General features: G+C 37.3%; 1 protein-coding gene across 1 annotated transcript; it reads right to left on the bottom strand.

The window, feature by feature from the left end:
- Positions 1–39: 39 nt before the first annotated feature.
- On the bottom strand, positions 40–27,070 carry DIS3 (DIS3 homolog, exosome endoribonuclease and 3'-5' exoribonuclease). Its single transcript, XM_045869559.3, has 21 exons — positions 26,724–27,070; positions 25,969–26,126; positions 24,039–24,232; positions 23,418–23,491; positions 17,073–17,240; positions 16,139–16,303; positions 14,872–14,985; positions 14,606–14,743; positions 13,916–14,062; positions 13,308–13,424; positions 12,945–13,046; positions 11,444–11,508; positions 11,272–11,356; positions 9,106–9,233; positions 5,947–6,033; positions 3,975–4,131; positions 2,429–2,643; positions 2,149–2,317; positions 1,858–2,016; positions 1,066–1,188; positions 40–195 (listed from the first exon to the last, which is right to left on the bottom strand). The coding sequence occupies exons 1-21, from the start codon at positions 26,949–26,951 to the stop codon at positions 112–114; spliced, it is 2,877 nt and encodes a 958-aa protein (XP_045725515.1). The 5' UTR covers positions 26,952–27,070; the 3' UTR covers positions 40–111.
- Positions 27,071–27,237: the final 167 nt, after the last annotated feature.

The following is a 27,237-nucleotide window of genomic DNA, read 5'->3' as shown; positions in this document are numbered from 1 at the left end:
GGTTTAAAAGTATTCTCTCAAGGTTTTTTGTTTTGGGTTGGTTTTTTTTTTTTTTTTTTGGTTTTGTTTTTTTAAGGAAACCAGTCTTCCAAGTTTCTTTGTTGACTGTAGCTATTTCTCACATTTCTTCTTCTTTCTCTCTGGTTCATCAATGTCCATGTTTGGGGTATCAGCCGAAATGCTTATTCCTCGTATCTAAAGTAATGCAAACGGAAAGATAAGGTGAGTAAAGCATAAAATAAAGAATAAATCTCAGGGCGCCTGGGTGGCTTAGTTGGTTAAGTGACTGCCTTCGGCTCAGGTCATGATCCTGGAGTCCCTGGATGGAGTCCTGCATCAGGCTCCCTGCTCGGCAGGGGGTCTGCTTCTCCCTCTGCCCTCTTCCCTCTTGTGCTCTCTGTCTCTCATTCTCTCTCTCTCTCAAATAAATAAATAAAATCTTTAAAAAAAAAAAAAAAAAGAAGAAATCTCATTCTCATCTTCTCCGTCCCCACTGACACTTTCAAGTTTAAAAAGATGTCAAGGGAGAGAAGGGGAAAGGAGGTTAGTAAAGGTCTTCCACACAAAGTATACATACTTCACACATAAGGAGTGGTTCAAAAATGTAAAAGACAGACATAGTCTCGATGGGTGGGAAGCATGTCATTTGGAAAGTGTGGTTTAACTAGAACACGTCCAGTTTAACCTAGCAGAGCCACTGTGACCGTCAGCATCAGGGGCCTCGGTGTGTTGGGGCAGAAGGTTAAGAACTAGTATCTTAGGGTGAAACATACTTAATCTTTAAAAGTGCAGATTTCAAAACTGATAAAAGTGAAAAGGGACCAGGGAGGAGATCTCAGATAGCTCTCTGCCTGTACTGAGGACGTTTTCCAAAAAATCCCAAATGTCTGGGATCCCACAGCCTAGGGAAATTGGTGAGAAAACAATTTGCTATGCAAATATCTGGCTCCCACACTACATACGAGATTTCTCCATTCTTGAACAGAAATAACTTATATCCTTCTCTTTCACACAATATATACTTTTTTATACCATTGCAACATGGACAGTGAAGTTTGGTCTTACCTGTGGTTCTACCAGGGACATTCGGATTTTCTGATGCTGAAGATTAGATGAGTCTAGCATGATTTTCACTTTAACTTTATCAAATATATGAAACACTGTATCCTCTATTTTAAGGGAAGGTATCTAAACAAAACACATTTTACAATTTTAAATTGCTGTCTTATCTTGAGGTTTCACATTAATTTAAAAGTAAGTTTAAAAGATTATTTACATATTTAATAAGCATCTAGGTGTGCAATATTACAAAAACCATTTACCTAGTAACTTCACTAATACATGACCTATTTATGTGTATACTTCCCCCTTTCAGTAAGATGGTCCCAATATATATGTTCATTAATCTCAAGATTCTCACCCCATTAATTAGCAAATTGTTGGTCTACCAGAGGAAAAGGTACTGTGGGCAAAGTATGCTGTTTTGTAGTTCTATTAAAGTTAGGGAAGTAGAGATTGTGTTAGAAAAGAAACATTGGAAACAGGCTTAAAAAATTCCTCTGTCTGAGCTCTAAGCAGCCATTTATTCCTTTACTTTCATGCATCTGTCCAATTGTGCAAAGCATAATTCAAGTTTTTCTTAGAGGAGGAAACTACATGGTGTAAAACAAATCAAGGACAACATCTGTATGTGGGATGATACACTGAAGTGAGAAATTATGAACAGAATAAGCTTATTAGTCTGCGCAATTAAGTTCTGTAGGATACAAAAAATAATTTTATCCTTTCTAGGTACCCTCAAAGAAAAAGTACCCACTCCAAAAAAAACCCCAAATAAAACCATTAAAAATACTGTACCTCGTCATCATAAATAAGCCTTGGCTTTGGTTTGTCCTTTTCTTCAAAAAAGACGGTACCTTCTAAACCATACTTTGGAATTAACACCACAATAGCATTCTTTCTTACAAATAGAATATAGGCTTCTTCACTTACTATTCCTTTGCTTTTGAAAAACAACTGTAAAATAACATATAGCCTTATCAAGGACTGTCTTACAATATTTTTGAAATTAACAAAAAGTATTTTGAAATTAAATTGAAGGTGAACAAAACGTCATCTCCCCTAATATTACTGACAGAAGGCAAATACCTGGGTATGAAAAGCCACTGATGCACGTTGGGCATACTGAGCCATTTTGTGCCGCAAGTTGAGATTTTTACATAAATCTGCAAGCTTGTGTTTGTCTGTCAACTCTGGATAAGTACAGTCAGCCCCAATAGCCACAGCCAACAACCGATGGACGATGACGTCTGCATATCTAGATACATGAAGGAGAAATAACAATCATGCTATGTTAGCATTAAAATAGCTTTTTACAATTCAAAATTAACTATTTTCTATCTCCTATAATTTTATAAGGAAAAAATACCTTCTGATGGGTGAAGTAAAATGTGTGTATATTGGCGATGCTAAGCCGTAGTGATGAAAATCATTATCCATTCCAGAGCAGAAGTACACAGCCTGCATCATACAGCGAGTGGCTAAGATCCTTAAGAGAGTGTTGAGATATGGAAAAGTCGCAGAATCTGCCCGGTCCAAAGAGTCAGCCAAGGACTTGGCTGTATCAGTTTTAATTTCCAAATTCTGAGAGTAAAGAAGAGGGGAAAAAGCACCCTATTAAACATTTTAAAATCAGTACCATGGTGTCTTCAAAATACAACAAAATCAAACAGAACAAATATGGTGTTTTTGACCAGGTAATAAGTATTTACATCTTTTGTCCTTAACCTAGGAGAACTAAAAACAGCTTATAAAAAGTCATGATTGTTTTGTGCAACATCAAAGCTTAATATTTTCTGAATGCGTCTAAAGGTACTGAAGTATCAACAGTCTGAAGAAGTTTCAAAGGGAAAAGGATGGTGGTGGCTGTAGTGCGATTCTCAAAGTCCAATTTGTGCTTGCCTGTTCTTTGTTGGGGTAGGAAAAAAAAATCGAAGCAGATCTGGTTTCTTTCTAGCATGTCTGGTTTTCCTCTGCAGATATTTCTTTACCTTCCATTCAAGGTAGAAGTAAAGGCCAGAGACAAAATAAAACTGTATTGGTCACTACAACTCAATATGCTGATACATCAAACTGCTGTGTTCTATTTTGGGAGATGAGGCAAAGATACTTAGATCCTCCTTGCTCTACCCAGGTCTTAAGGAAGAAATAAGATAGTAGGAGAAAATTCTCCAATTTACAGCGTAAGCCTTAAAGCAGAGGAGAAGTTGATTCTGTTCTGATGGATAGGGGTAGGAGGCCCACCATAAAGATCTGAAAAATCAGAAACCAACATCATTCTGTTAGAATAATACCCTGAGACCCCACACTACTTCCAGCTCCTCATCTGGACAGGAGAGATGGGACCTGAACAAGTGATCCAAAGAAAACCAATGTAAGCCACAGTCACCACGAGGGTAAGGGTAATTATGCCTAAATGAGGGGGAGGATACGGTAGCCTTCCTATGTTTTTCCTTTTCCCCAGTGTATGCAATAAATGGACTTCTTTCTTAGGGACATGATATAAAGAGGGCTTAACTGAGTAAAAGATAAGAGGGAAAACAATTATTTCTAAGTCTCTCAAGTTAGGCAGTTCAGAGGAGGCATGAAATAATACAGGCATAAAGAACACGTATAAAGGCAAAGAGATATGGAAGAGCTTCATATGTTTAGGATACTGCAAATAACTTAGTGAGGAACTTCTGGCTGTAGCACAGGGTGCTCTCTAAAGACATTAAAGGATTTTATTCAGCAAATGATTTTAATGGCTGTATCCAAGTTAGATGATTTTTTTTTTCTTAATCAAAAGTACCACTAGCATATTTTTGCATCAGAAAACAATGGAAACTTTCATGCAGACGCAAATATAGATTGTTTAGTACAATGGACAGATCACAACTCAAATACAGATGATTTTGCAAACTATGCGACCTTACCTTGGATTTAGCTGCCTTAACCAGAATTTCGTAATTTGACGGAGGGGGAGCTGGGTGTTTTCGAAGCAAGGCGTGTTCTGAAAATTCTTCATGAATTTTTTTTGCAACAGAGATATTGGCCAGTAACATAAATTCTTCCACCATGGAATTTGTTTCCCTGCCAATGGAGAAATCATTAAATAAAGAAAAAGATTCTGAGACTTTTATAGATCACATTTATTCCCAGGCTACCTTTTCTACCAACGAAACAATAAAAGTATTTCCTACGTAAACATCTGTATGCGTGTGTGCACACGTATATTTTTCATAATCTAACACTCATTTCTCAGCTGCTACGCTGACAATCTCTTACTATGCATCTACTGCATGAGTAAATCTCATGCGAGAGACTTTTAAATTGCATTTAAATAATAGAACCTTTACTAACTCTAATAATACATAAAATCTAAACCAAAAGAATTTTCACCTTTTATTAAATCTAAAGAGATTTTTACTTAACTATAAATCCATAAAAATAAAGTTTACTAATAAGAGTGAAAAGCTATTTAGGTCATACAAATTTGGGCTTAAAAAATTAAAATTTTCACCAATAAATCACCAAAATGAAGAAATTATATTTGCAATAGCTATCCTGGGTATTTATTATTGGCCTGGCATTGCACTATGCTGTAAAATACTGATCTATCTGTATCCATATAGAGAGAGATATATGCTAGTCCTGTTTTGCAGATGAGAAAACTAAGAATGTGTAACATTATTCTCTTGCTCAAAGTTGGAGTTAGTAGTAACAAGACCCAAGCCCACATAACTGACTTCAAAACTCTTAACCAATTTGATATTGCTCTTTATTCTCTATAGTCTATGTATGTCTATTTAAAACTTAGGTTAGTAAATGATCTGTATTCTGTTGTAAACTGTACTTTCTTTTTCCCAAGTCACTGAATGGGCATTATATTAATCTTTAATTCAAGTTTCATTCATCTTATAAACTTCTTGACTAGATTCCTAAAGTATATTAACTTTTTAAATATTAGTAAGACCTCCAATCATACCTTTAAGACTAAAGACAATCTCTTAGAAATGTGTTGTCTTCTTCTTGGTAAGAAGGGGCAATGTTCTACTTTGACAAAGTTAGATTCGACATTTTCCTCAAAAAACCTCTTCGTATTAGGCTCACTGTTCACATTAGCATTAGTTTTATTTATATAAAAGTTCTCCCAAAAGTATTTTTTAATTTTAGCTTTAATAGCTCTACTATAAAGCACACACTGGTCCTAACTAAGAAATTTGAGTATATTCTCATTTTTAACCCTTGGTCACCTACTAAGAAAAGTGTAAATGCACATTCATTTTAGAATTACCTTATAAAAGGCATGGAAAAGAGGCCTAACTGATTTAACCAAAAACAGCCCTGCTTCCTAAATCTCAACCAAATCAATACAATGGTAACAACAATAACATCTGAGCACTCTTCACAACACCCAGTGACGTAGGTACTGTTATCAGTCCTATTTTACCAACAAACAAACTGAGGTATAAAAAAAGTCAAATTACTTGTCTGGAGTTATTGGAAACATGATTCAAACCGAGGCAGTCTGGCTTTAAAGCACAAGGTCTTGTACATATTTGTACAATACGCTCTTCTACATTAAATACTTAAGAAATTAACCAGGGCAATCTCTTACTTACCACAACTATTACTAGTCAAGTTCTAATACACCACACATCAAGACCAATTCAAATTGGAAATTCTTCTATTATAATACTTATCTCAGTTTTATGTAAGAAAAACTAAAAAACAAAATCACATTTACTGCTCTCTGTATATCCTAACTCAAAAAGATCTACAGACACCATAACCCTATTAGAAATAGGTATTTGGGGTACAAATATGTTTTGTTTATTAATATATATACTAGATATTACATTTAAAATAAAAATCCTATCTATGGCCCAGCAAAAATTTACATACCTAAGTTCTTTGGTCTGCAGATCTATAGGATCATGAGTTTCACTGTCCATGTGGAATCGAACTTCTGGAGAAGAAAGAGTCAAAGCCCTGAATAAAAATTAAAGATGTAAATTTAGTGAAGTGAGCCAATAACAGGTATCATTCTGGAAGTGATGCTTTTAAAAGAGAAAATGATGATAGCAAGTGAGTAATAGTTTTTCTTCTAAAGGCTTTAAGACCATCTGCTAAGTTTTATGTTCTATTTTCATTGACAGCTTTGCATCTTACACATCTAAAATGCATTTAAAAAGAGAGGACAACAGGGGTGCCTGGGTGGCTCAGTCAGTTAAGTGTCTGCCTTCAGCTCAGGTCATGATCCCAAGGTCCTGGGATCAAGCCTTGCGTCAGGCTCCCTGTTTAGCGGGGAGCATGCTTCTCCTTCTCCCTCTGCCTCTCCCCTCCGCTTGTGCTCTCTCTCTCTCTCAAATAAATAAAATCTTTAAAAAAAAAAAAAAGAGAGGGGCGCCTGGGTGGCTCAGTCGTTAAGCGTCTGCCTTCGGCTCAGGTCATGATTCCAGGGTCCTGGGATAGAGCCCCGCATCGGGCTCCCTGCTCGGCGGGAAGCCTGCTTCTCCTTCTCCCACTCCCCCTGCTTGTGTTCCCTCTCTCGCTGTGTCTCTCTCTGTCAAATAAATAAAAAAATCTTAAAAAAATAAATAAATAAAAATTTTAAAAAAGAGAGAGAGAGAGGGGACACAACAGTAACACAACAAAATATGAGTCCTTGTGCCTCTGAGATTTTGAGTATGTTCTGTAGCCACACTGATTTTTTACTGAACTACATGGGTTTGTAATCACTTTTATAAATAAAGAAGGTAACTTGGCAGAATTTTATTTATTACAGAAAACAATGTATTGGGGTGAGGGATGATGGAGAGAGAGGCAAAAGGGAAGCTGCCACACATAGATAAGTACCATCAGAAGATCCACAGTTCAAAAGTACGTCCACATTCGCTGAGCCAGCGAAGAGACTGATAAACTACCACCCTGATATGTACACATACTGAGGCTACTGATACGGAATGCTACGTGTCAGATAACATATTACACTAAATGCTTTACAGGAATGGTTCACTTAATGAGTTCCCAAGTTCTCCTGTGAAAAGTAAATTCCAACAAGGTGAGTCAGGTTTCTTCACAGCTCCATGCTATTTCCATCAGGTTAGCTTCAAACCAACTTAAAGAATTTTAATGAAGTTGGGTAACCCTAAACAATTATGGAGAAGGGGGGAAAGTGGAGAAAAAAAAGATGAGATGGTGCAAGCTAATTCTTCACCTTTTCCCTCAATTCTTCAGCTCTATTAGAAGAACTACCAAAGGAATACTAGACAGAGAATCTTGACAAATATTCCTTTCTTGCCATGCAGTCTTTGCAAGATTCTACACTAGATTTAGTCTGTTTATCAATACATTTGACCTAAAAAGCAAGGTATAGTAATCACATTTTGATTTTTTTCTTCATAAAACACTTAAAATGTTATGGATAACATTTTAATCCATAATATTTATCCTTTAGGATAGACATAAACATAAAACAGAACATATCCTTTAAGAAGAAAATACCAATTTTTTTTTACTGATTGTTTTTTCAATTTTCACCTACAGCTGAGAAGACTCAATGACCTGTCCTTACCAGTACACGACTATCTAGTTACAAAATTAAAAGTAGAGACAGTTTTTGAAGTTAAAAATTATCTTTCCCTTACTAATCAGGAGAGGCTAGTTACTAATGCAAATTTCTCTTACCATTTAAAACTACCAAAATAAATATGTTTTCAATTTGCATTTTATTCATTTTGCTTTTAAAGCAAACTTTCTAAAAATATCTTCCACAAACTTTCTTCTGATGTCTTGCATACTGTAAACCTTATGAACAAACACTTGCTGAAAAATGTGTTGTTTTGTGTCCTTTTTAGTTTCTTTGGGTTTAATGCATCCAAATTATCCTTACAGAGCTGCAAGTTTTATATTTAGGGTCACACTGAATATTCCCAGAAAACTGACCTGTGAGTAGAGATAAAAATGGCTCAGCATAACCACCTGGAAGAACGCGGTCCAGTGGAACTTTCTGCAGCGATGGAAATGTTCTCTATCTCTACACTGTCCGATATGGTAGTCACTAGCCGTAAGTGGCTACTGAGCATTTGAAATGTGGCTAGTGTGACTCAGGAACTAAATTCTTTATTTTCTTTCATTTTAATGTGCTCTTTCAGAAGGCACATCTTCTGAAAGAGCACAGATTTAGAGTTTGTACTCCCCAACAAAAGCACTTTTAGTAACCACCTGTGACCCTACCCTGGATGGGCATGGGAACCCAAAACCAACATCTGAAAGGTTCATGTACTTGCTTTACTCTGATGGTTGATGATGTCTTTTAAAAATCAAATTTCTTTTAACTACTTTACTTCAACAAGTTTGGGGACTTGGATATTCCTTATCTTATACTATTGTAGCTAGGCAAATCCCATGATATAATAGCTAAAAGACACACATCTGCTACTAGCTATCAGATCTTTGGGCAGACTGCTTCTGTGTAAGTTTGAATCATTTAAAAAATGAAGGTGTCTCAAATCACTTCAAACTCTCAAGTGGAAGAAGAAGTTCGTCTCGGGCGCCTGGGTGGCTCAGTCGTTAAGCGTCTGCCTTCGGCTCAGGTCATGATCCCGGGGTCCTGGGATCGAGTCCCACATCGGGCTCCTTGCTCAGCACAGAGCCTGCCTCTCCCTCTGCCTGCCTGCCACTCCCCCTGCTAATGCTCTCTCTCTCTCTCACTCCCTCTGTGTCAAATAAATAAATAAAATCTTTAAAAAAAAAGAAGTTCGTCTACATTTATTAAATGTCTAAAAACCAATGTTCAACATTCTAACTAAAATTAGAAACAATCCATAGAAAAGTCTTAAGGAGCTCTTGCCTCCCTTGGAAATTTTCTCTAAGATCTTTAACTCCTTAGCATAATAAATTACAAAGACAGAGCTAGAAGAAAAAGAATGTCTCTGCCTGACTTTCTATTCAACTCGTTAAATAATCTGTCATTGTCCAGGATAAAACACTTTGAAGAGTTCACAGGTTATCTTATTACCACAATAAAGACACTTCTTAATAAATATTTTTGAAATATACCCTTTTTCGATTCTTCTTTTTTTCAAAATTTTAGCTAGTTTATTTAGTCCACGGAGACTAGTGGTAATATCATCATTCATGGCTGCAGAATCAATTCTCATCTGAGCTTCAGCATATGTAAGGGAAGCCTAAAAGGAAAATGGTATGTTAATATAATTCTTATAAAAACTGGTTTATAGGGCACCTGGGTGGCTCAGTCGGTTAAGTGGCCCACTCTTGATTTCGGCTCAGGTCATTATCTTAGGGTTGTAAGCTCAAGCCCTACATGGGACTCCATGCTAGGTGTGGAGCCTGCCTAAGATTCTCTCTTTCCCTCTCTCTTTGTCCCTCCCTGCCCCCCACTCTTGCGCTCTTTAAAAAAAATTAAAAATTTAAAAAAATTCTAAAAAATGTAAAAAAAAACTGGTTTAGTGTAATTTCATATTTGCAGTACATAAAATCTATGATTTTGGAAAACCTAAAATCAATAAGAAGAGAGAGAGTCCTAGCTATAATATTTATACTGCAGACCTATGGTTTTTGGTTCATTAATTTGTATCTCATGCATTACACAACATAAGCAAACTTACGTTAAAACAAAACAAAATGGGGGTGCCTGGGTGGCTCAGTCTGTTGTACATCTACCTCTTGGTTTGGGCTCAGATTATGATCTCAGGGTCATGGGATGTGGCTCTGCACTCAGCAGGGAGTCTGCTTGGGATTCTCTCTCTCCGTCTCCCTCTGCTTCTCCCCCCCCTTCACACTCTCCCTCTAAAAGTAAATGAATCTTTTAAAACAAAACAAAATGATAGCATTTGTTGGTAAATAAATTGCTTAAACTTTACTTTCATAGTTAACAAATAAATACTTAGGTACACTAAAATAAAAAGGAAAGTCATATTATTCTGTGACAGTGACTGTAAGGTGAAATCCTCTCCAGATGATCACTACTTCCTTACTCAACGACAAATAATTAAGAATACTGTAATAGCCTAGACATCATGTTTTACAGAAAAAACTATGAAATATCCTAAATTAAGTATCTAAAAATGAGACCAATCACAGTAAAAAAAAATCCCAAGTAATTTCCAGTTATAATCCAAATATACAAATAGTGCTTCTGTTCCCATTTCACACCTTATGGAAAACTACCATTTTTTAGCTTATCAAAAAAAAAAAGTAGGGGCGCCTAGGTGGTACAGCTGGTTAAGCGTCAGGTTTCGGCTCAGGTCGTGATCTCCGGGTTGTGAGCTCAAGCCCCTTGTCCAACTCTGTGCTCAGCACTGAGTCTGCTTGAGACTCTCTCTCCTTCTGCCCTCCCCCTTGCACTCTCTATCTGAAATAAATAAATAAATCTTAAAAGAAAAAAAAAAGTAGCTTCCCAAGTAAAAATCAGGAATAGCGTAAGAGGGTTAGATGATGCAGGAGGCCAGGTCAGATTCTTAGGAGAGCCAAGTTATCTACTAGGGACTAAGAGGTCCCCTTCTAAAAATGTTTTCTGTTTTATGTGCACTGAACTTTTTTTCATATACCTTTGTTACACTGACCAAGTCTGGGAGAAAAATAAACTCATCCTTTTTAAAAATACAAATCGAGGAAGGCTTAAATCATTCAGACATCACTATCTGTCAGTCCAACACTGCTTTCCTTTCCAACTACTAGTTCATCCAAAACTGTTGAAAGCAACTAGATGATGGCAAATATCAGAGAAAGACCAAGGGCAAAGTGAGAACATAATGGAATCTGGGCAGATTTCCAAAAAAGAGAATGATGAGAACGTTAGCCTAGTTCCATTCTCTCTGACCTGAGACCTCAGGCTAGTTCTGCTGAAATCCAAGGAAAATTTATGACATCATTTCTCTGAAAATTTGTGAGTATCACAAGATGGTATACATGCTAACTTTGAAAATACTGACCAGTTTATACATTGGAACAATTTCAAATAGTAGCGTTCCTGAATTAGGGCAAAAAGTCATCTACTTAGTCTTCTCAAGTATCCAGGCTTTGTGAGTTTCTGAATACAAGGCAACCGCATCAAAAATTAAGCAGATAACTGGAAAAAACTAGATCTTGCTACAACATTTGGGAAAAATTTAATTTAGTAAACCTGACTTTTTCAAAACCATCTAGTAACACTGTTAAAAGTACCAAAGATTTTAAACATTTAATATTAACCATGAAACCAACCTTTGAATTAATGGCACTTTTGGTAAACCTCACTTTTAAGATTTCAGCATTGTGATTCATTTCCCAAATACATGAAAATGCCAACCTATGGGGGAAAGTAGACAGTGTTTGTTAGTGGGAATCCGTTAAAATAGTAGATACTATGCTCTTATGAAAAAACATGCATAAATACCTGTCAACATTACATCTTAAGGAACATAAATTAGAGCTAAGCAACTCTGGAACCATGTCAATCCTCTGGAATAGAAAAAAATAGAGGGGCAGATTACTTAACCATACCCATACATTTATTTGACCTTTCATTCTCAATAGTATTAATTTAACAAGGGGGAAACAGGTCTTTGTGAACAGAACTGAGAAAATAAGAAGTCAGTCTATTTCTAGAAAAGTATTTCCACACAACTGTTACAAGCAGGACACAACGAGAGGAAACCGGACTTCATGTCGGTGAACCTAAGCGTGCGTCCTCTCCACAGCCACCAAGCTGTCCTCCAAGTCTGCAACCTCTGCCCTATATAATCAGTTTGTACTGGGTGACAGACATAAGCCTTAACAGTTCTACGACTGGATCTCTCTCTAATGCCTGATGCAAACTACATGGTGTTTTAAACATACTGAAAAAGAGAGCCACAAAACTTTTACAGGAAAAAGCTACATGGAAGAACACTGGCAATGTAGACTAAGTTTAACAGTCCCTTCTAGTCTCACAACTTTTCTCTGTAGGTTAATGGAAGATACTTTAAAAAGAAGAAATGGTAAACGATGACAAAACAGACTCGTGACTAAACTTTTGAAGCAGTAAATACCCGAGTTACCCAGAGCTAGGAAGTTAAATGCTACACAACAATTTACATCAACCAAGTCTACTTGTTATTTGGGCCACTCAATAACCAAACACACTGCATTCTTTTTTTTTTTTTAAGATTTTATTTATTTATTTGAGAGAGAAAGTGAGAGAGAGAAAGAGCACAAGCGGGGGGAGCAGGAGAGGGAGAAGCAGACTCCCCGCCGAGCAGAGAGCCCGATGCGGGACTCGATCCCGGGACTCCAGGATCATGACCTGAGCCGAAGGCAGTCGCTTAACCAACTGAGCCACCCAGGCGCCCCAAACACACTGCATTCTTTTCACTGATTTATGACAATCTTCTTCTATGTCGGTCTTTTATAGCTAATTCATGTACTATTCCAGACTATTCAAGAATGCACAAGGGCCCGTGGTTTTTACAATCTAACAATGCAAAACTCACATAATAGTTATTCCTCATATTTCACCTCAGTACTGAGGCTGGAAACACCTTTCTTAGGAAACACCTCAGATGATTTTATTATTATTAAAATATTTTTATTTTAATTATTAAAAATAAAATGGATGGGGCGCCTGGGTGGCTCAGGTGGTTAAGCGTCTGCCTTCGGCTCAGGTCATGATCCCAGGATCCCGGGATTGAGCCCCGCATCGGGCTCCCTGCTTGGCAGGGAGCCTGCTTCTCCCTCTCCCTCTACTGTTACCCTGCTTGTGCTCTCTCGCTCTGTCAAATAAATAAATAAAATCTTTAAAATAAATAAATAAATAAATAAATAAATAAATAAATAAATAAATAAATAAATAAATAAAATGGATGAGGAAAAAGTCACAAGCATGTGTTAAAATTCCATTTTAAATTTGACCCACGTACCTTTTCACAAAGATACACAGTTGTTCCCCTTCTGGCTGACTCTTGATCCAAAGCATTTCCTGGCCTAATAAAATGGCTAACATCTGCAATGTGAACACCAACCTGAAAAAGATAAAAATAAGAGGATGTCAACATGTTTAACTGGGTAAAGGTACTAATGGAGTTCTAATGAGAAGAAATGGAGCTAAACTGAAAAAGGATGGCCACATTTCCCATTTCAATTTCTGACACATGCTCCATTAGTCTCTGTAGTTGCAAGTGACTAGGCATGAATAATTCATAAATTCTATAATGGGTCAAAAGAAAATAAACTCAAAAACAGAACTATATATTTGGATATGAACGTCACTACAACAAGAATACCTCCAAATTTCCATTTTCCAGTTCTCTGCAATGTAGAGCATCATCTATATCAGTACATCCTGGAGGGTCCACACTACAAACACACAGGTGTCTCAGGTCTTCTCGGTTTTTCATATCCTAGAAAATGCCACATTGTTAAAAAATAAAAAACTCTTTTGGTAGTACAAATGAAACACAGCTCTTAGGAAATCAATAATTTCTCTCTATATTATGATTTGTAACTTGTGGTTTCTTCACCTTTGAATAATTTGACATAAGCTGGTGTTGATTCCCCAGAAAAATGTATCTTTCAGTAAAATAAATACTTTTTGTAATACCTAAGAGTTCTGTACCTAACTTAAATGCGGGGGAGGAGAGGACTATGGTTTCTGCTTATTTAATTAACTATTTGTAGGCTCCATGCCCAGCATCGAGCCCAACCTGGAGCCCAATGTGGGGCTTAAACTCAACCTTGAGATCAAGACCTGAGCTGAGATCAAGAGTCGGATGCTGCTTAACTGACTGAGCCACCCAGGCGCCCCAGTTTCTACATGTTTAAAAACACATACAGAAACCAAATTAGCTCAGATATAGTAATTTATAATGTGACTACATTCTTTTCAATTTACCTTTTCAGTAATACTCCAGGGCATCTTTGGAAGAAAGCTAAGAACAGCCTGTGAAAAAGGCTGATGGGGAACGTCATGCTCCAGCAACAAAACTTCTGTTTCAGTCTCTTTATCTCCAATGTCACCTAAGTTTTTTACAAAGTGTCCCTAAAACCAAAAGGTATTATTAGAAAGGTGAATTTTACAGCTTTTTGTTTGGTATATGTTATTATGACATTAAATACTTAGACATTTATATATCACTTTGGTATTTCTAAATGTTTCCAACGCTTCTTAAAAATGAGTCCATAAAGCTCAAGTGATTTATGATGGAGACTTCCTGAGAGTTCAGTTCTTACATAGCGAAGTGCTGTCTATTTCCTATGACCTTTTAAGTTTAAAATGCTACTTCAAATATAGTGGCTTCAGAATTAGTAGAATCTACTTGGGTTTCAAACACTATTTTTGTAACCACTATCAAAAGTTATTTGTTAGGAAACTGGAGTAAAAATAATCAAATGATTTGCACTGGAATTTCGTAAGATTAATTTTCAAATAAGATGTACTACTTATCTGGTAAGTTTGTGAAATATTCCTGTACTTCAGTATGAATTTTATTACAAAAGCAGATTTTATTTTCACTAAAAGAAGCAATTTTATACCCAATTCTTAATTTGATATTCTAAAAAAATATAAATCATTCAAGCTTACGTTTGGATATCTGGAATTTCTGGGCCAACCATCAATAGCAACAATAATCCTCCGTCCTTCTAATGCAGAAGCCTGTCTGGTTTCTATTCGAATTCTAGGGATTCTCCTATCAGCAGGGGTAAAGAGATGTCTTCTTGACTAAGGAAAATTAGGAGAGAAGATTTTACACACAGACACACAAATCTGAGGTTGGGGGCATGGGGAGGGCTCTAAGTTCTATTTAATGGGTATCATTTTTTATTTACACAGCAACACACTCTACTCACCTCTTTAATATCAGACTTGGAAAGCATGCCACAATATGGTCTCCAATTTCTTTTTATTATTCCTACAACTCTACCTGTGGGCTTTAACATTTTTTCATTTACAGCAGTCTTAAGCTGAGATTTAAAAAGAAAAAGAAAAACCTTCAGTTATTTTTCCTCTAAGTATAATGAGACAATTTCTCTTTAAAATCAGAATATGAATATGGATACTAATACTTCCACGCAGTAAATTATGACATAGTTACAGAATCTTGATGCTTTCAAAATTCTACATCAGAATATGCCAAACCAAGCCATGGAAATAGTTCCATAATAATAATACACTACAAAAACAGATAATCAAAAAACAAAGAAAAAATATAAATATAACTGAATAAATATGTCAGAACTCAACTGTTCAGTTTTAATATGAGAATTTACACACACACACACACACACACACACACATACATCTGGGAATTAGTAGACTAGGATTTTAGTAGTAGTTTGCTTTAAATAGCCATGTGGCATTTATTAATTCATTAAAAATACTTGTATCTTTAGAAGTTCTTCCTTATCCAAAATAAAAACCCAAATATAAAGATTATTTATTAGAAATAGCTGAAGGACTTTATGGTATTTCAACACTCTCCTATGGCTTAGACTCTACAAGGATAATACTACAGTAAGACTCCAGAGCACAATGAACAGAATTCTTATAAAAAGGAGAACTACTAATGTTTGAATTCCAACTATTTGTATTGTTCTTATAATCCTAAAATATAGAAATAAATGGGTCATGGCAGGTAGACTTTAGATCACAAGAAACAACTGAAAGCATTCTCTTCATAATAAATATGGTAACAGAGAATTGACCCTTACGTAAGGGCCCCAAAGTACATCTGTTATGCTGATGGAATTTTAACAGTACATAAAAATAATGCATAAAATTTCCAATTTGTATTTACCTAAACCTCACTAATTCAGACAAACCTAATTCAGACAGATCATGTCCCCGAACGTCAGAATTCAAGTTTCATACTCGTTACAGTCTTTCTATATTTAAACCTGTTTATTGAGTAAAGTGATAATAATTTAAAAGAAGACTATTTAAATATTTGAGGGAAAATAATCAACTATGTGTATGAAATGCATTAAACCCAGAAAACTATAATCTCATTCAGTAAGTCTGAAAGCAGGGAAATTTGTTTAATTTGCTCTAAAGCTAAAACACTAATGAATTCTACAAAGCTACACAGACAAAAGATAAACCTGTTTGGTTTCATACAATGCGTTCTCTCTCCTCTTCTTTTTCCACATCATCTTCATTTTGACCTTCATCGTGTAAAACCACAGAAGATGGTGCCACCCACTGATTCTTGGGAAGAAGTTCTACAGCCACAATATCTTCATGAATAGCTCGGTTTAAATTTTTAAGTCCCTGTAAGATTATCTGTGTAAAACAGCAAATGGCACATGCTCAGATATTTTTAATGGCAATATAATAAGGGGAAGATTACCTAACAGAAGGAAAGATATATTCTGAGTGTTTCTATGTATCTCTATTTCTCCTTTGTATTTTTTCTTCTTCTATAGTGTCCTTTTACCCCATCCTCTTAATTTCTCAATATCAAGTAGAGAAAATACGTCAGAAAATACAGGTTGTATTCATGGCTCCACCATAACTCTTACATTAGCACCAAAAAGACCTTGGGAAAACTTCTCTCTAAATCTCAGGGTCCTAATTGGGTAGAATGAAAAAAGAATACCCGCTTTCATAGGCACAGGTGAAGATTAAATGAAATGCAGCATTCAAAGCAGGTAGAAGAGTATCTGGCAAATAGTGAGCACCCAAAAATGATTCCTATTTGCTTTAAAGCGTGTGAAGCCCAGTGGAGCATTTATATGTTATGTAAATAGCATTTTCCATAACTAGCCATAATACAGAAAATAGAAGCATCCTACGATTTTCTCAATTGTTTGATTAGATTTTTATTCTCTTAAAAGTGGGGTAAATAAAAAGTTCTTTTCTTCCATAAGCAGCTCTCTAAGAAAGTGATTCATTCTATTATCTATGACCTCTCACATAACTGCCTTTAAGCTGATAAACTGGAAGGATAGAGTAAGTTTAAATTCTCCTACAAAATTTTAAACACTTATGAAAGAAAATCATGAACAGAAAGTGTTTTACTGTATTTGGAATTTATGTACACAACACTTGCCTCTTTCTCTTCTTCAGTGTCTCCATGAACCCATACTGTAGCTTCTAAGTAATTTTCCCTGCTTGCTCTAAATGTTCCTTGAAGGTATGTCCCAGATTTTATGCCTTGTTGTAGCTTACTTAAAGGAAGATGCTCTGAAAATATTATTCTTCCACTTTCTATTTCATTCTGTGAAATGAGCAAACCACAAGATGTAGTTAGTATATAAATCTTCCTTACACTCAATAGACAACTATTATTATCACTATCAGGTATTTAAAAAAAAAAGAAATCCACGGAGCACCTGGGTTAACTGTTCAACTCTTGATTTCGGCTCAGGTCATGATCTCAGGGTCCCGGGATCGAGCCCCACACTGGGCTCTGCACTCAGCGGGAGTCTGCTTGAGATTCTCCCACTCCCTCTCCATCTGTCTCTCCCCACCCCTGCACACACATGCTCTCTCAAATAAATAAATAAATAAATAAAACCCAAAAGACAAATTACCATATGATTGCACTCATGTGGAATTTAAGAAACCAAACAGATGAACATATGGGAAGGGAAGGAAAAATAAAGCAAGATAAAAACAGAGAGAAAGACAAACCGTAAGAGACTCTTCAGTACAGGAAATGAACTGGGGGTTGCTGAAGGGGAGGTGGGTAAGGGGATGGGATGAGGTAATTGGGTGATGGGCATTAAGTAGGACACTTGAAGTAATGAGCACTGGGTGCTGTATGCCACTGATGAATCACTAAATTCTACCTCTGAAACTATCAATACAGTATATGTTAATTAAATTGAATTTAAATAAAAAGTTTTTAAAAAACCATCCACGTATGATACATACAACTCTGTGAGTTTGAGAATAAGGCACAGTAGGAAAAAACGCTTTCTATTCTTAGGGCAACTTAAATAAATATTTGAATTTCATTACATTTCGGCATTTAGCCACAGATATGTCACTAATAAACTCTGCACACCCCCTCTTCCCACCCCAGGCCTCCCAGAATGAAGGTGTGTAGTTAAGGAGGTCAGGTGAACAGGTGGGTAGGTAAGTAAAGGGTATATTGAAGCTTCAACTCCATGAGTAGAGTGTGGCTACAGAAAGTACAAGAAAAGCTATTTTTATTTTGGATGTATTACATAGTTAAGAATATAAGATAAAAGTAGGATAGGGACTGCTTTAGGTCTACCACACCTGTCAGGATTTTTAGAGGCCTCAACATCCAAAATCCTTACTGCTTGGCTCCTTTAATTAATTGCCTTTTTCATTTCCCACAATCTTCTACCTTCCAGGGAGATTACTTTAGTCCTTTTTTTCCTTAACTCTCCCATTTTCCTCTCCCTGCCTCACTCTCAGATGAGTGACTGCAATCTCCATACTAAGAATCAAAAGCAGTCACTAGAGACCTACTTCATCTTCCTGCCACTGAATCTGCCCACCTAACTGCATCTATATCAAAACCTCAGCCTTCTTTCCTGCAACAATGAATAGAATGTTTCTGTTCTTTCAGCTACCTACCTACCATCTCCTCTCCTCCATTCAAGAACTTTGTCCTGTGATGATCTTCTCTCTCTAGAGTCAAATGTCCCATCCCCCCTTGCTACTACATTCACACCATCATATAAATTTGCAATAACATGACCTATTAAAATAAATATAGTTAGTTAATTAATTTTGGGTCTCCTGGCCTGATCCTCTGTTCTGCTTCACACCAACATGCCACAAAAATACTATCTATAATTGCTGTGTGTCTACGTGTTCACCCGCACTCTTTCTGGAATGCACGATAAGCAAGTTTCATTGTCAGTCACCAAAGCTATTGTTATTGAAGTCACTAATAACATATTAATCTGAGCAACTTCAGTGCTCCATTCTCGGTCTTATCAAGATTTTTTTAAATGACCCTTCCTTCCCTGAGACACTTTCGCATCCAAATCATCATTCCTTGGGTTTCTGTCCTACTTCACTGGTAGCTCCTCCTTCGGTTCCTCTGCCCATTCTCCTTTTCCTGATCTCTAAATGTTGGAGTGTCCAAGACTTGGTTATAGGCCCTTTTCTTTACCTGTGTTTACTCTTGTGTCATTTCCTCCCACTTAAAACAACAACAAAACCTCTTGATCCCTCTTGCTTTCCAACAATCACCTCATTTCTCTCCTTTCCCACCACAGCGTTTGAAGTGTTACCATGCTGTAAATTTTCCCTTCTCATTTTTTTCATCTTTTCTATTCAGACTTCTGCCTCCCTACCATCAAAACTACTCTGGATAGTACCCACCCCCTGCAAATGTCATAATGCTAAATCCAATCATCAGTTCCCCTCATTACTTTTGACTTAGCAACATTTGACCTGGATAATCACCCCTTCCTCTTTGAAATATTTTCTTACTTGGCTTCCAAGAACTTCACACCTGTTTTTCCTTTGGATCGCATTTGCTGGTTCCCCTGATGTTTCTGACTTCTCCTGGAGTACCCACGGGCTGAGCCCTTGGACCTCTTCTCTTTTCTATCTATATTCATTTCCCTAGATCAGGGTTAGGCAAACTAAGGTCCATGCACCAAGTCCAACCTGTTGCCTGTATTTGGTAAGTTAAGTTTTACATTCCATTCTCATTCACTTATCTATTGTTGGTGGTTGCTTTCATGCTACAATAGCAGAGATGAATACTTATGATAGAGACCATAGAGCCTGCAAAGCTAAAGAGGAAAAAAAAAAAGTTTACAGCCCCATCCAATCTAACACAAAGCCCTAAAACATCAATGTACAAAGTAATACCAGTATCTGACTACTTCCCACTACCTTAACTGCTCCTACCATGGTCCAACTTTCTGTCTTGTCTCCCATGGAGCTCTAAAATATCCTCCTAACTGGAGGACCCTGCTTCTAATCTATTCTCTTAAAGCAGCCAATGGATCTTATTCTCCCACTCAACATCTGCCCAGCACTCATGGACTAAAATCCAAACTTACAAAAAAAAGTTTGCCTAGGAGAAATATTTGCAAATCACTTATCTGATAAGGAACTTGTATCCAGAATACAAAAAGAACTCTTACAACTCAGTAATAACAAGACAACCCAATTAAAAACCAGTCAAAGGATTTGAAGAGACATATGCACACACATGCATAAGTTAAAATACACATCTATATATTACATATAACGTACACATGGCCAATAAGCTCATGAAAAAATGCTCAATACCATTAGCCATTAGGGAAATGCAAATCAAATCAAAATGACATTGAGATGTCACCTGACACTCATTAAAATGGTTACAATGAAAAAGACAGACAACATGTATTGGTGAGAAACTGGAACTCTCATACATTGGTGAGGAGCTGGGACTCACATACATCAGTGAGGAACTGGGACCCTCATACATTGCTGGGGGGAATGTAAACTGCTGCACACACTTTGGGAAACAGTATGGCAGTTCCTCAAAAAGTTAAATTTAATATTACCATATGATGGAGCAAGTGCTCTTGCACATACCTAAGTATGTATCAAAGAGAAACAAAAACAGTCAAAAAAGACCACATATTACATTATCACACTTATATGAAATGTGCAGAATAGGCAAGTTTACAAAGATAGACCAGTAGTTGCTTGGGGCTAAAGCAAGGGCATTTCAGGGACAGACTGGGATTGAATGGTAATGGATATGGATTTATTTTGAAAGGGAAGAAAATGTTCTAAAATTAGATTGTGGTGATGACTGCATTATCCTGTAACTATACAAAAAATTGTACATTTTAAATAGGTGGGTTGTATGGTATGTGAATTATACCTCAATAAACCTGTTTTTTTTAAAAAAACGTCTGTCAATCCCTGCCTATATGTTGATGAGATCCAAATTTATATCTCTAATATATCCATATCTCTAGTCCTAAACTCCCTCATGAGCTACAGATTTGCATATCCAACTGCTCATACCATAAAGCCACCGAGAGCTCTAACAGTTACCTCAAACTTAGATGTCTAAAATCATACTTTTGATTTTCCACTCAATCCTGCTCCCTGCCTTCATCCTATGTAAATGAAGCAATACTACTCATATGGTTGCTCAGGCAAAACACCTAAGGTCACCCGTATTCCTCACAGCCCTATCCAATCTAACACAAAGCCCTAAAACATCAATGTACAAAGTAATACCAGTATCTGACTACTTCCCACTACCTTAACTGCTCCTACCATGGTCCAACTTTCTGTCTTGTCTCCCATGGAGCTCTAAAATATCCTCCTAACTGGAGGACCCTGCTTCTAATCTATTCTCTTAGAGCAGCCAATGGATCTTATTCTCCCACTCAACATCTGCCCAGCACTCATGGACTAAAATCCAATTTTTTCACCATGACTCATTATATCCTACACGATCTGGTCCCTGCCTATATTTCTGACTTCCTGTGTAACATTTTCTCCCTTGCTTACTCCATCCCAGGCACTCTTCCAGCTATTCCATGATCTTGCCAACTTATTCTAATCTCAGAGCCTTTACTTGCTGATTCCTCTGCATAAAATGCTCTTCCCCTAGTTACTATGATGGTTAGCTCCCTCACATAACTCAGCTAAAATGTCCCTGTCTTGAAGCGAATTTGCTTAGTTAACATCCTTCACGTCTCTGCCTTGACATCCCAAATCTGGGTTAGGTGCTAAGTACAGTCAGTCCTCCCATAATGCTTGTTTTGAAAACATGAATTGGTTCCATTGCAGCTGCTATATTAAAAAATACTGGGTGAACGCAGAAAACTGCAGCTAGCTGAACAAAGCTGCAGAGGAAACCACAAAACAGTCACCTCTCAAACATCTGTTACCCCAGACTACTGGGTGTTTTATGAGCCACACCATCTTCACCTTCTCGAACAACTTTTCGCCCAAATTTGGATAACCCTATTTCCACCACTTCACAAAACTTCTGAGTGTGCCCCAACCACATTTTCCCATTAGCTCTGCTGCTTTTACTACATGATTTTGCAGGACACGGTGAATCTGAAGAACATACATGTTGTACCACAACAGCACTGGCTGTAATTTCGCCATGTCCTACACTTACCCTACCACAGTCCTCAATCAAATATTATGTGCTACCCACGTTAGATTTCTTCTTTCCTCTTCTAAACCAGTGCTATCCAAAACAACTTTGTGATGATGGGAATATTGACTTTGTGGTCTCCAATATGGTAGCCACTGGGCACAAGCCACTCTTGAGCACTTGAAAGGTGAATAATACAACTGAGAAACTGAATTTTTAATCCGAATTAAATCTAAAAAGCCAGAGGCAACTAGTGGCTACCTATTAGAGCAGTCCCTAAATCTATTTCAAAATCAAGCCCAGCTCTTATTTTCTCACTTCAATTTTGTAAAGTAGTTGATTGAAGATAAGCAGGGATGAAGAAAATGTTGTAAAGACTAGATATCTAATGTTCTATTACATAAAACCTGTTTCTATAATAAAAGTAGCTGCCATTTACATTTATCATAGCTACATGCCAGGCATTGAGATAAGAATTTTATTAATACTATTGTTATTATTTCATTTGATCTTCATAACAATGCTTTGAAGTCATTACTGTTAAATACACTTCACATGTAAGGAAGTGAGTACCCATGAGGTTTTATGACTCACTTAGCATGCCCCCCCATCTCCACTACTGCATGGATCCCTTTACTCCTCCTTCTGCCTCTAACTTTGTCCTTGACACAATGCATCAGCTCACAAACTGGAATTAGAGTGGTCTTTCAAATGAACATTTCCGATCATTCTCCCCCATTCCTCCCAGACCTACTCTCATCCACCTTTAATTTCCTTTAGCTTGCCATTATAAAGTAGGGAGCCCAGAATCCTACCTGCTACCTTCTCTTCACAGCAGCCCTTTAGAATAAGATAGTTTAAAAATTACTGACCGACAGAATAAATTCTAGATCTTCATTAGCTGGCCCCTACCCTTCCGGTTCTACTTCTTATGACTCCCTCCCTTCTTCCTTCAGGATTAATGCTACAGCTTTATGCTGTCTGCAATGCCCACCACGTCTTTTTTTGTCAAATACTTACACCTTATTCACAAACCAGCCACAGATTCCTTTATTTATTCATCAAACAAATGGTGCCACCATGTGACAGGCCCAACTCAGGTTGCTGAGGGTCTATCAGTGAACAGTGCTATTTTAGAAAGTCAAGTCTTTTAGGAATGGCATTTTGATAAGCCTATTACAGCCACTCTTGTTTATAACCCAACTCCTATTCAATTCCAGCTTACCTACCAATATTCCAATTTTTAAATTTGATTAACTATAAACTTAAGATCCCAAAGTGGCCATTTTAATATTTTCACTTTTCAAAAACAAAATAAAACTAACTCACACATACCCCTTCTTCAGACAAACAAGCAAGACGATCTACGAGTTCCGGGTTAGCAGTCAGGCTCTTTACATATTCTTCACCTGAAAAATAAGTTTTGTTCTTGATAAAGTGTTTTCTTTTTTTTTTAAAACCCGTTATCTGTTGATATGGTCACGTCAAAGCAGAAGTATTGGGTCAAGCATATCTATGAGTTTTTTGGGGTTTTTTTTTAAGATTTTATTTGTTTGACAGAGAGAGAGAGAGAACACAAGCAGGGGGAGGAGCAGGCAGAGGGAGAAGCAGGCTCCCTGCTGAGCAAGGAGCCTGATGCGGGGGCTCGATCCCAGGATTGTGAGATCATGACCTGAGCCGAAGGCAGATGCTTAACTGTCTAGCCACCCAGGTGTTCTTCTATGAGTTTTTATTGCTAAGCCAATTTCAAAGGGTGATGGGGAAATTAACAGCCACTGGGCACCACAACTTACTTGGCTAAGAAATGCTGAGAAATTTAAAAATGAAAACATCAGATGGCGTTATATAGGAATATGAAAGTATTAAATGTTTAAGTGAACATCTGACCAAGGGCCTGATGGCAGTTCATATGTGCAAATGCATATAAAAATTAACAGCTTTTACATTTAGACTTACAAGTGAAAGCTGGTATTCCTTCTTCTATGGCTTTTTCTTTGTTTTTTTTGTCATTTGTTATGAAGATGACTTGTAGATGATTTTCTGCTGACATTTTCTTCAAATGTTCATTGTACCATTTTGCTGCTACTCGAATGGCTCTATCATTCCTGTCATTAGCATTTTCTCCCTGTTCTTGTTCTACATAAGTTTCTCTAAATATAAAAAAAGTAACAAATAAAAATCAATAGAAATAAGAATATATAAAAAGTCTTTGGACATAAATGCTTAATAACCACTACACTATAATAAAACTTCACAGGTTTGATAATAAGATTTTATTTGAACTGCAGATTAATGACAATTCCCAAAAGCTACAAATAGGATGATTAATGATATGATTCTATAGTCATTAAATACAAAATACATGTAAATCAGCAGTGGTAAACACTCAATAAATGGCAGAACTTATCTAGAGACTGAAAGACCACATACAAATATCCCTTCACAGGAATATTCCTTCACAGTCTATCCACTCTAAAGTCCCGAATATGTCAGCATACTTACTTCCTTAAATTGATCTTTCAAAGCCAAATTTAAGTAAAATTAACAAAATTCGGTACAAAACCTTTTAGCGCTTAAGAGATTCAACTTTAGAATCTTACGCTTATTTATACTAATAGTTTTTAGAACAGCTTCATTCCTCACCATTAAATGCCTTTGCTAATGCTTTAAGCTTATCAGTCAGACACTATCATTAAATTTTGAATTGGTTTTAGCATGACTTGAGCAATACAATCTTGGATGAGATTTGCCCAAGTGTCCTTCAACGCCAGTATTGCTAAGCTCTATTCACTGCACTTAAGCAGAAAAACTGCTAACCTCTCATTAAAAATCTGATGATAATGCTCCACAAAAACTTGGTCTTTCTGCACCGAAAAACAAGTTTCTGTTTCTGAATTTCAAGAAGCTAGGAATAAAATGACAAGTGCTTTACCAATGATTTTTACAAGAATAATATTTAAATTTGGGCTATAGAAATGAGAATACTTAAAAAATTAAATATTTTTAAATATGCATATTCCAATGAGATTTCATTACCAGAATTCTACTGTCTAATCCACTGGGGGTGATTTACTGCCCAGGAACATTTGACAATGTCTGGAGACATTTTGGGTTGTTACAACTCTGTGGATGGGGGAAGATGGGGTTGCTAAGGGCATGTAGAGAATAGAAGAACAAAATGCTGCTAAACATTCTATGATGTATAAGACAGCCTGCCCACAACAAATTATTATTCAGTCCAAAATGTCAATAGTACCAAAGTTGAGAAGCCCTAATTTAATAAAGATATACTAGAACTCAACAGAGATAATTTATGTAACACATGAAATAGCAATATATTTTCTAAAACCACACATTATGTTCAAAGGGTGTCAATCTGAAACACAACAAAGAATTCTATTTCTTAACCCTATCTTCTTCAATATGATCAGTTAAAAAGTATTGTTTAACTTTTAAAAGCCCATTAATAATAAATCTGCTTTATATTTTTAAACCTCTCTTTCATAAACTCTTACATTTTATCAATTTCTGTTGGTCATCAAATAATATGGTATTCCAGGAACCTGGGGATATCTCATTTTCCAAAATTTTATTGCTCAACTCATGCTGAAATGAATTCAAAATGAAAACATTTTAGAAACAAAAGTACCCACAGTAGCCTAAGAGTCTGGAGACCTTGGTTCTAGGTTTGATCTAATCAATGCCTAGGTACCTTAGGTACACTGAGGATTATGTCTGTACAACTGTGTTACAACCAAATAATCCTCCCATAGGTATGAAACTTACCTCGCACCTTATGACAATGTCACAATTACTGCCAGGAACCCTTCCCCAAAATTTGGCTAATTCTATGGTTTTCCGGTAATTAACATAATTTTCCCCCTACCTATGGTGCTCATTAGTGAACGTGTAGAAATGCTTCTCCTGGTTATTAGTCACATCTCTGATTCGTTTATATACCGGAGCACTCCGATTTCTCACTTCTTGCAGAACTGTTTGTAGTACAATCACATTCCTGATGGCAGGGTCCTCAAGAACATCGATCTTAAAAAATAATAATAATAATAAGGAAAGAAAACTTAAATTTTCCTATGTTCCCTGATAAATTGTTTCTGCCAAACATAAAACCCTGTCGATTAAAAAAAAAAAAATCACGTATACATTAAACTAAGGAGCTATTCTGCTACAGAAAACCTTCGGGTCTATTAGAGAAGAGTACATATAAACAGACTAATTACAAAACTTCGTAGAATTAAGTTCACTAATAATGAAATACGTTGGCCCACACAGTTTTCATTCGTAGGCACTTACAAGCTGCCTGGGAGTCGCAGGCTGGAGGCCACAGAAGCCCAGGTCCCCGGCCTCCAGACACTTAAAATCTAAGGCAGAAGAGACACCAGGAGTTAGAAAACTAATCTAAAATTCTTATGACTCCAAGAACTCAAAAAAAACCACAAAAAAACAAAAAACAAAGAAAAGAAACTTGGCCTCGGAGACAGGAGGCAAGGGTCCCGAGATGGGGTTTGCCTCTCCCTAAGTACGTCCAAGACTCTCCTCCGTGGGCCTCAGTTTCCCTATTCTGTCACACCCCCTTCTCCTGTAGTGCCGAGACGACCACGGCCAGCCCCTCCACCGACGCACCTGGTGCAACAGCACGTTGGTGTCGGGAAGCAAGTAGTGCGGCCGGGGACACAGGCTGCTCGCAGGATCCAGGGGCTGCGGCTCGAGGACCGGCCCCTCGTGCGCACCGTCGCACGCCGCGCACCCGGGCGCGCCGCAGCCGATGTCGTCCCGCAGGTAATGCTCGCGCACGATCTTCATCACGCCCCCCGCCCGCGTCTTTTTTAAGAAAGTCTTGGACTTGAGCATCTTGCTTGCAGTGCGGAATCCCAACCCTGACCGCGCTCTTCCGGTGAAAAGTGTCAAGTAGAAGCCTTGCGGCACAACTATACTTTACCCCGAAGTTCACCCCTTCCCGCCCCAGGGTATTAATAAACACCTCGCGCGGGAAAACGTCGAGGCTGACGTTAGTTGGCTCTCTGAGGGCTGCGAGTATTGGGCGAAAACGAGGAGGATGGGCGGAGCCCGGAGCTACTTCCATCCAGGACCTGGGCGGGGCTCGCCTCTGGACTACAGCTCCCAGCATGCACTGCTC

This window comes from Mirounga angustirostris, unplaced genomic scaffold (genome assembly GCF_029215605.1).
Source record: "Mirounga angustirostris isolate CCGP_5_RB_7025 unplaced genomic scaffold, mMirAng1.0.hap1 SCAF_3, whole genome shotgun sequence".
NCBI classification, from domain to species: domain Eukaryota; kingdom Metazoa; phylum Chordata; class Mammalia; order Carnivora; family Phocidae; genus Mirounga; species Mirounga angustirostris.
This window is presented reverse-complemented; position numbering and strand designations above follow the sequence as displayed.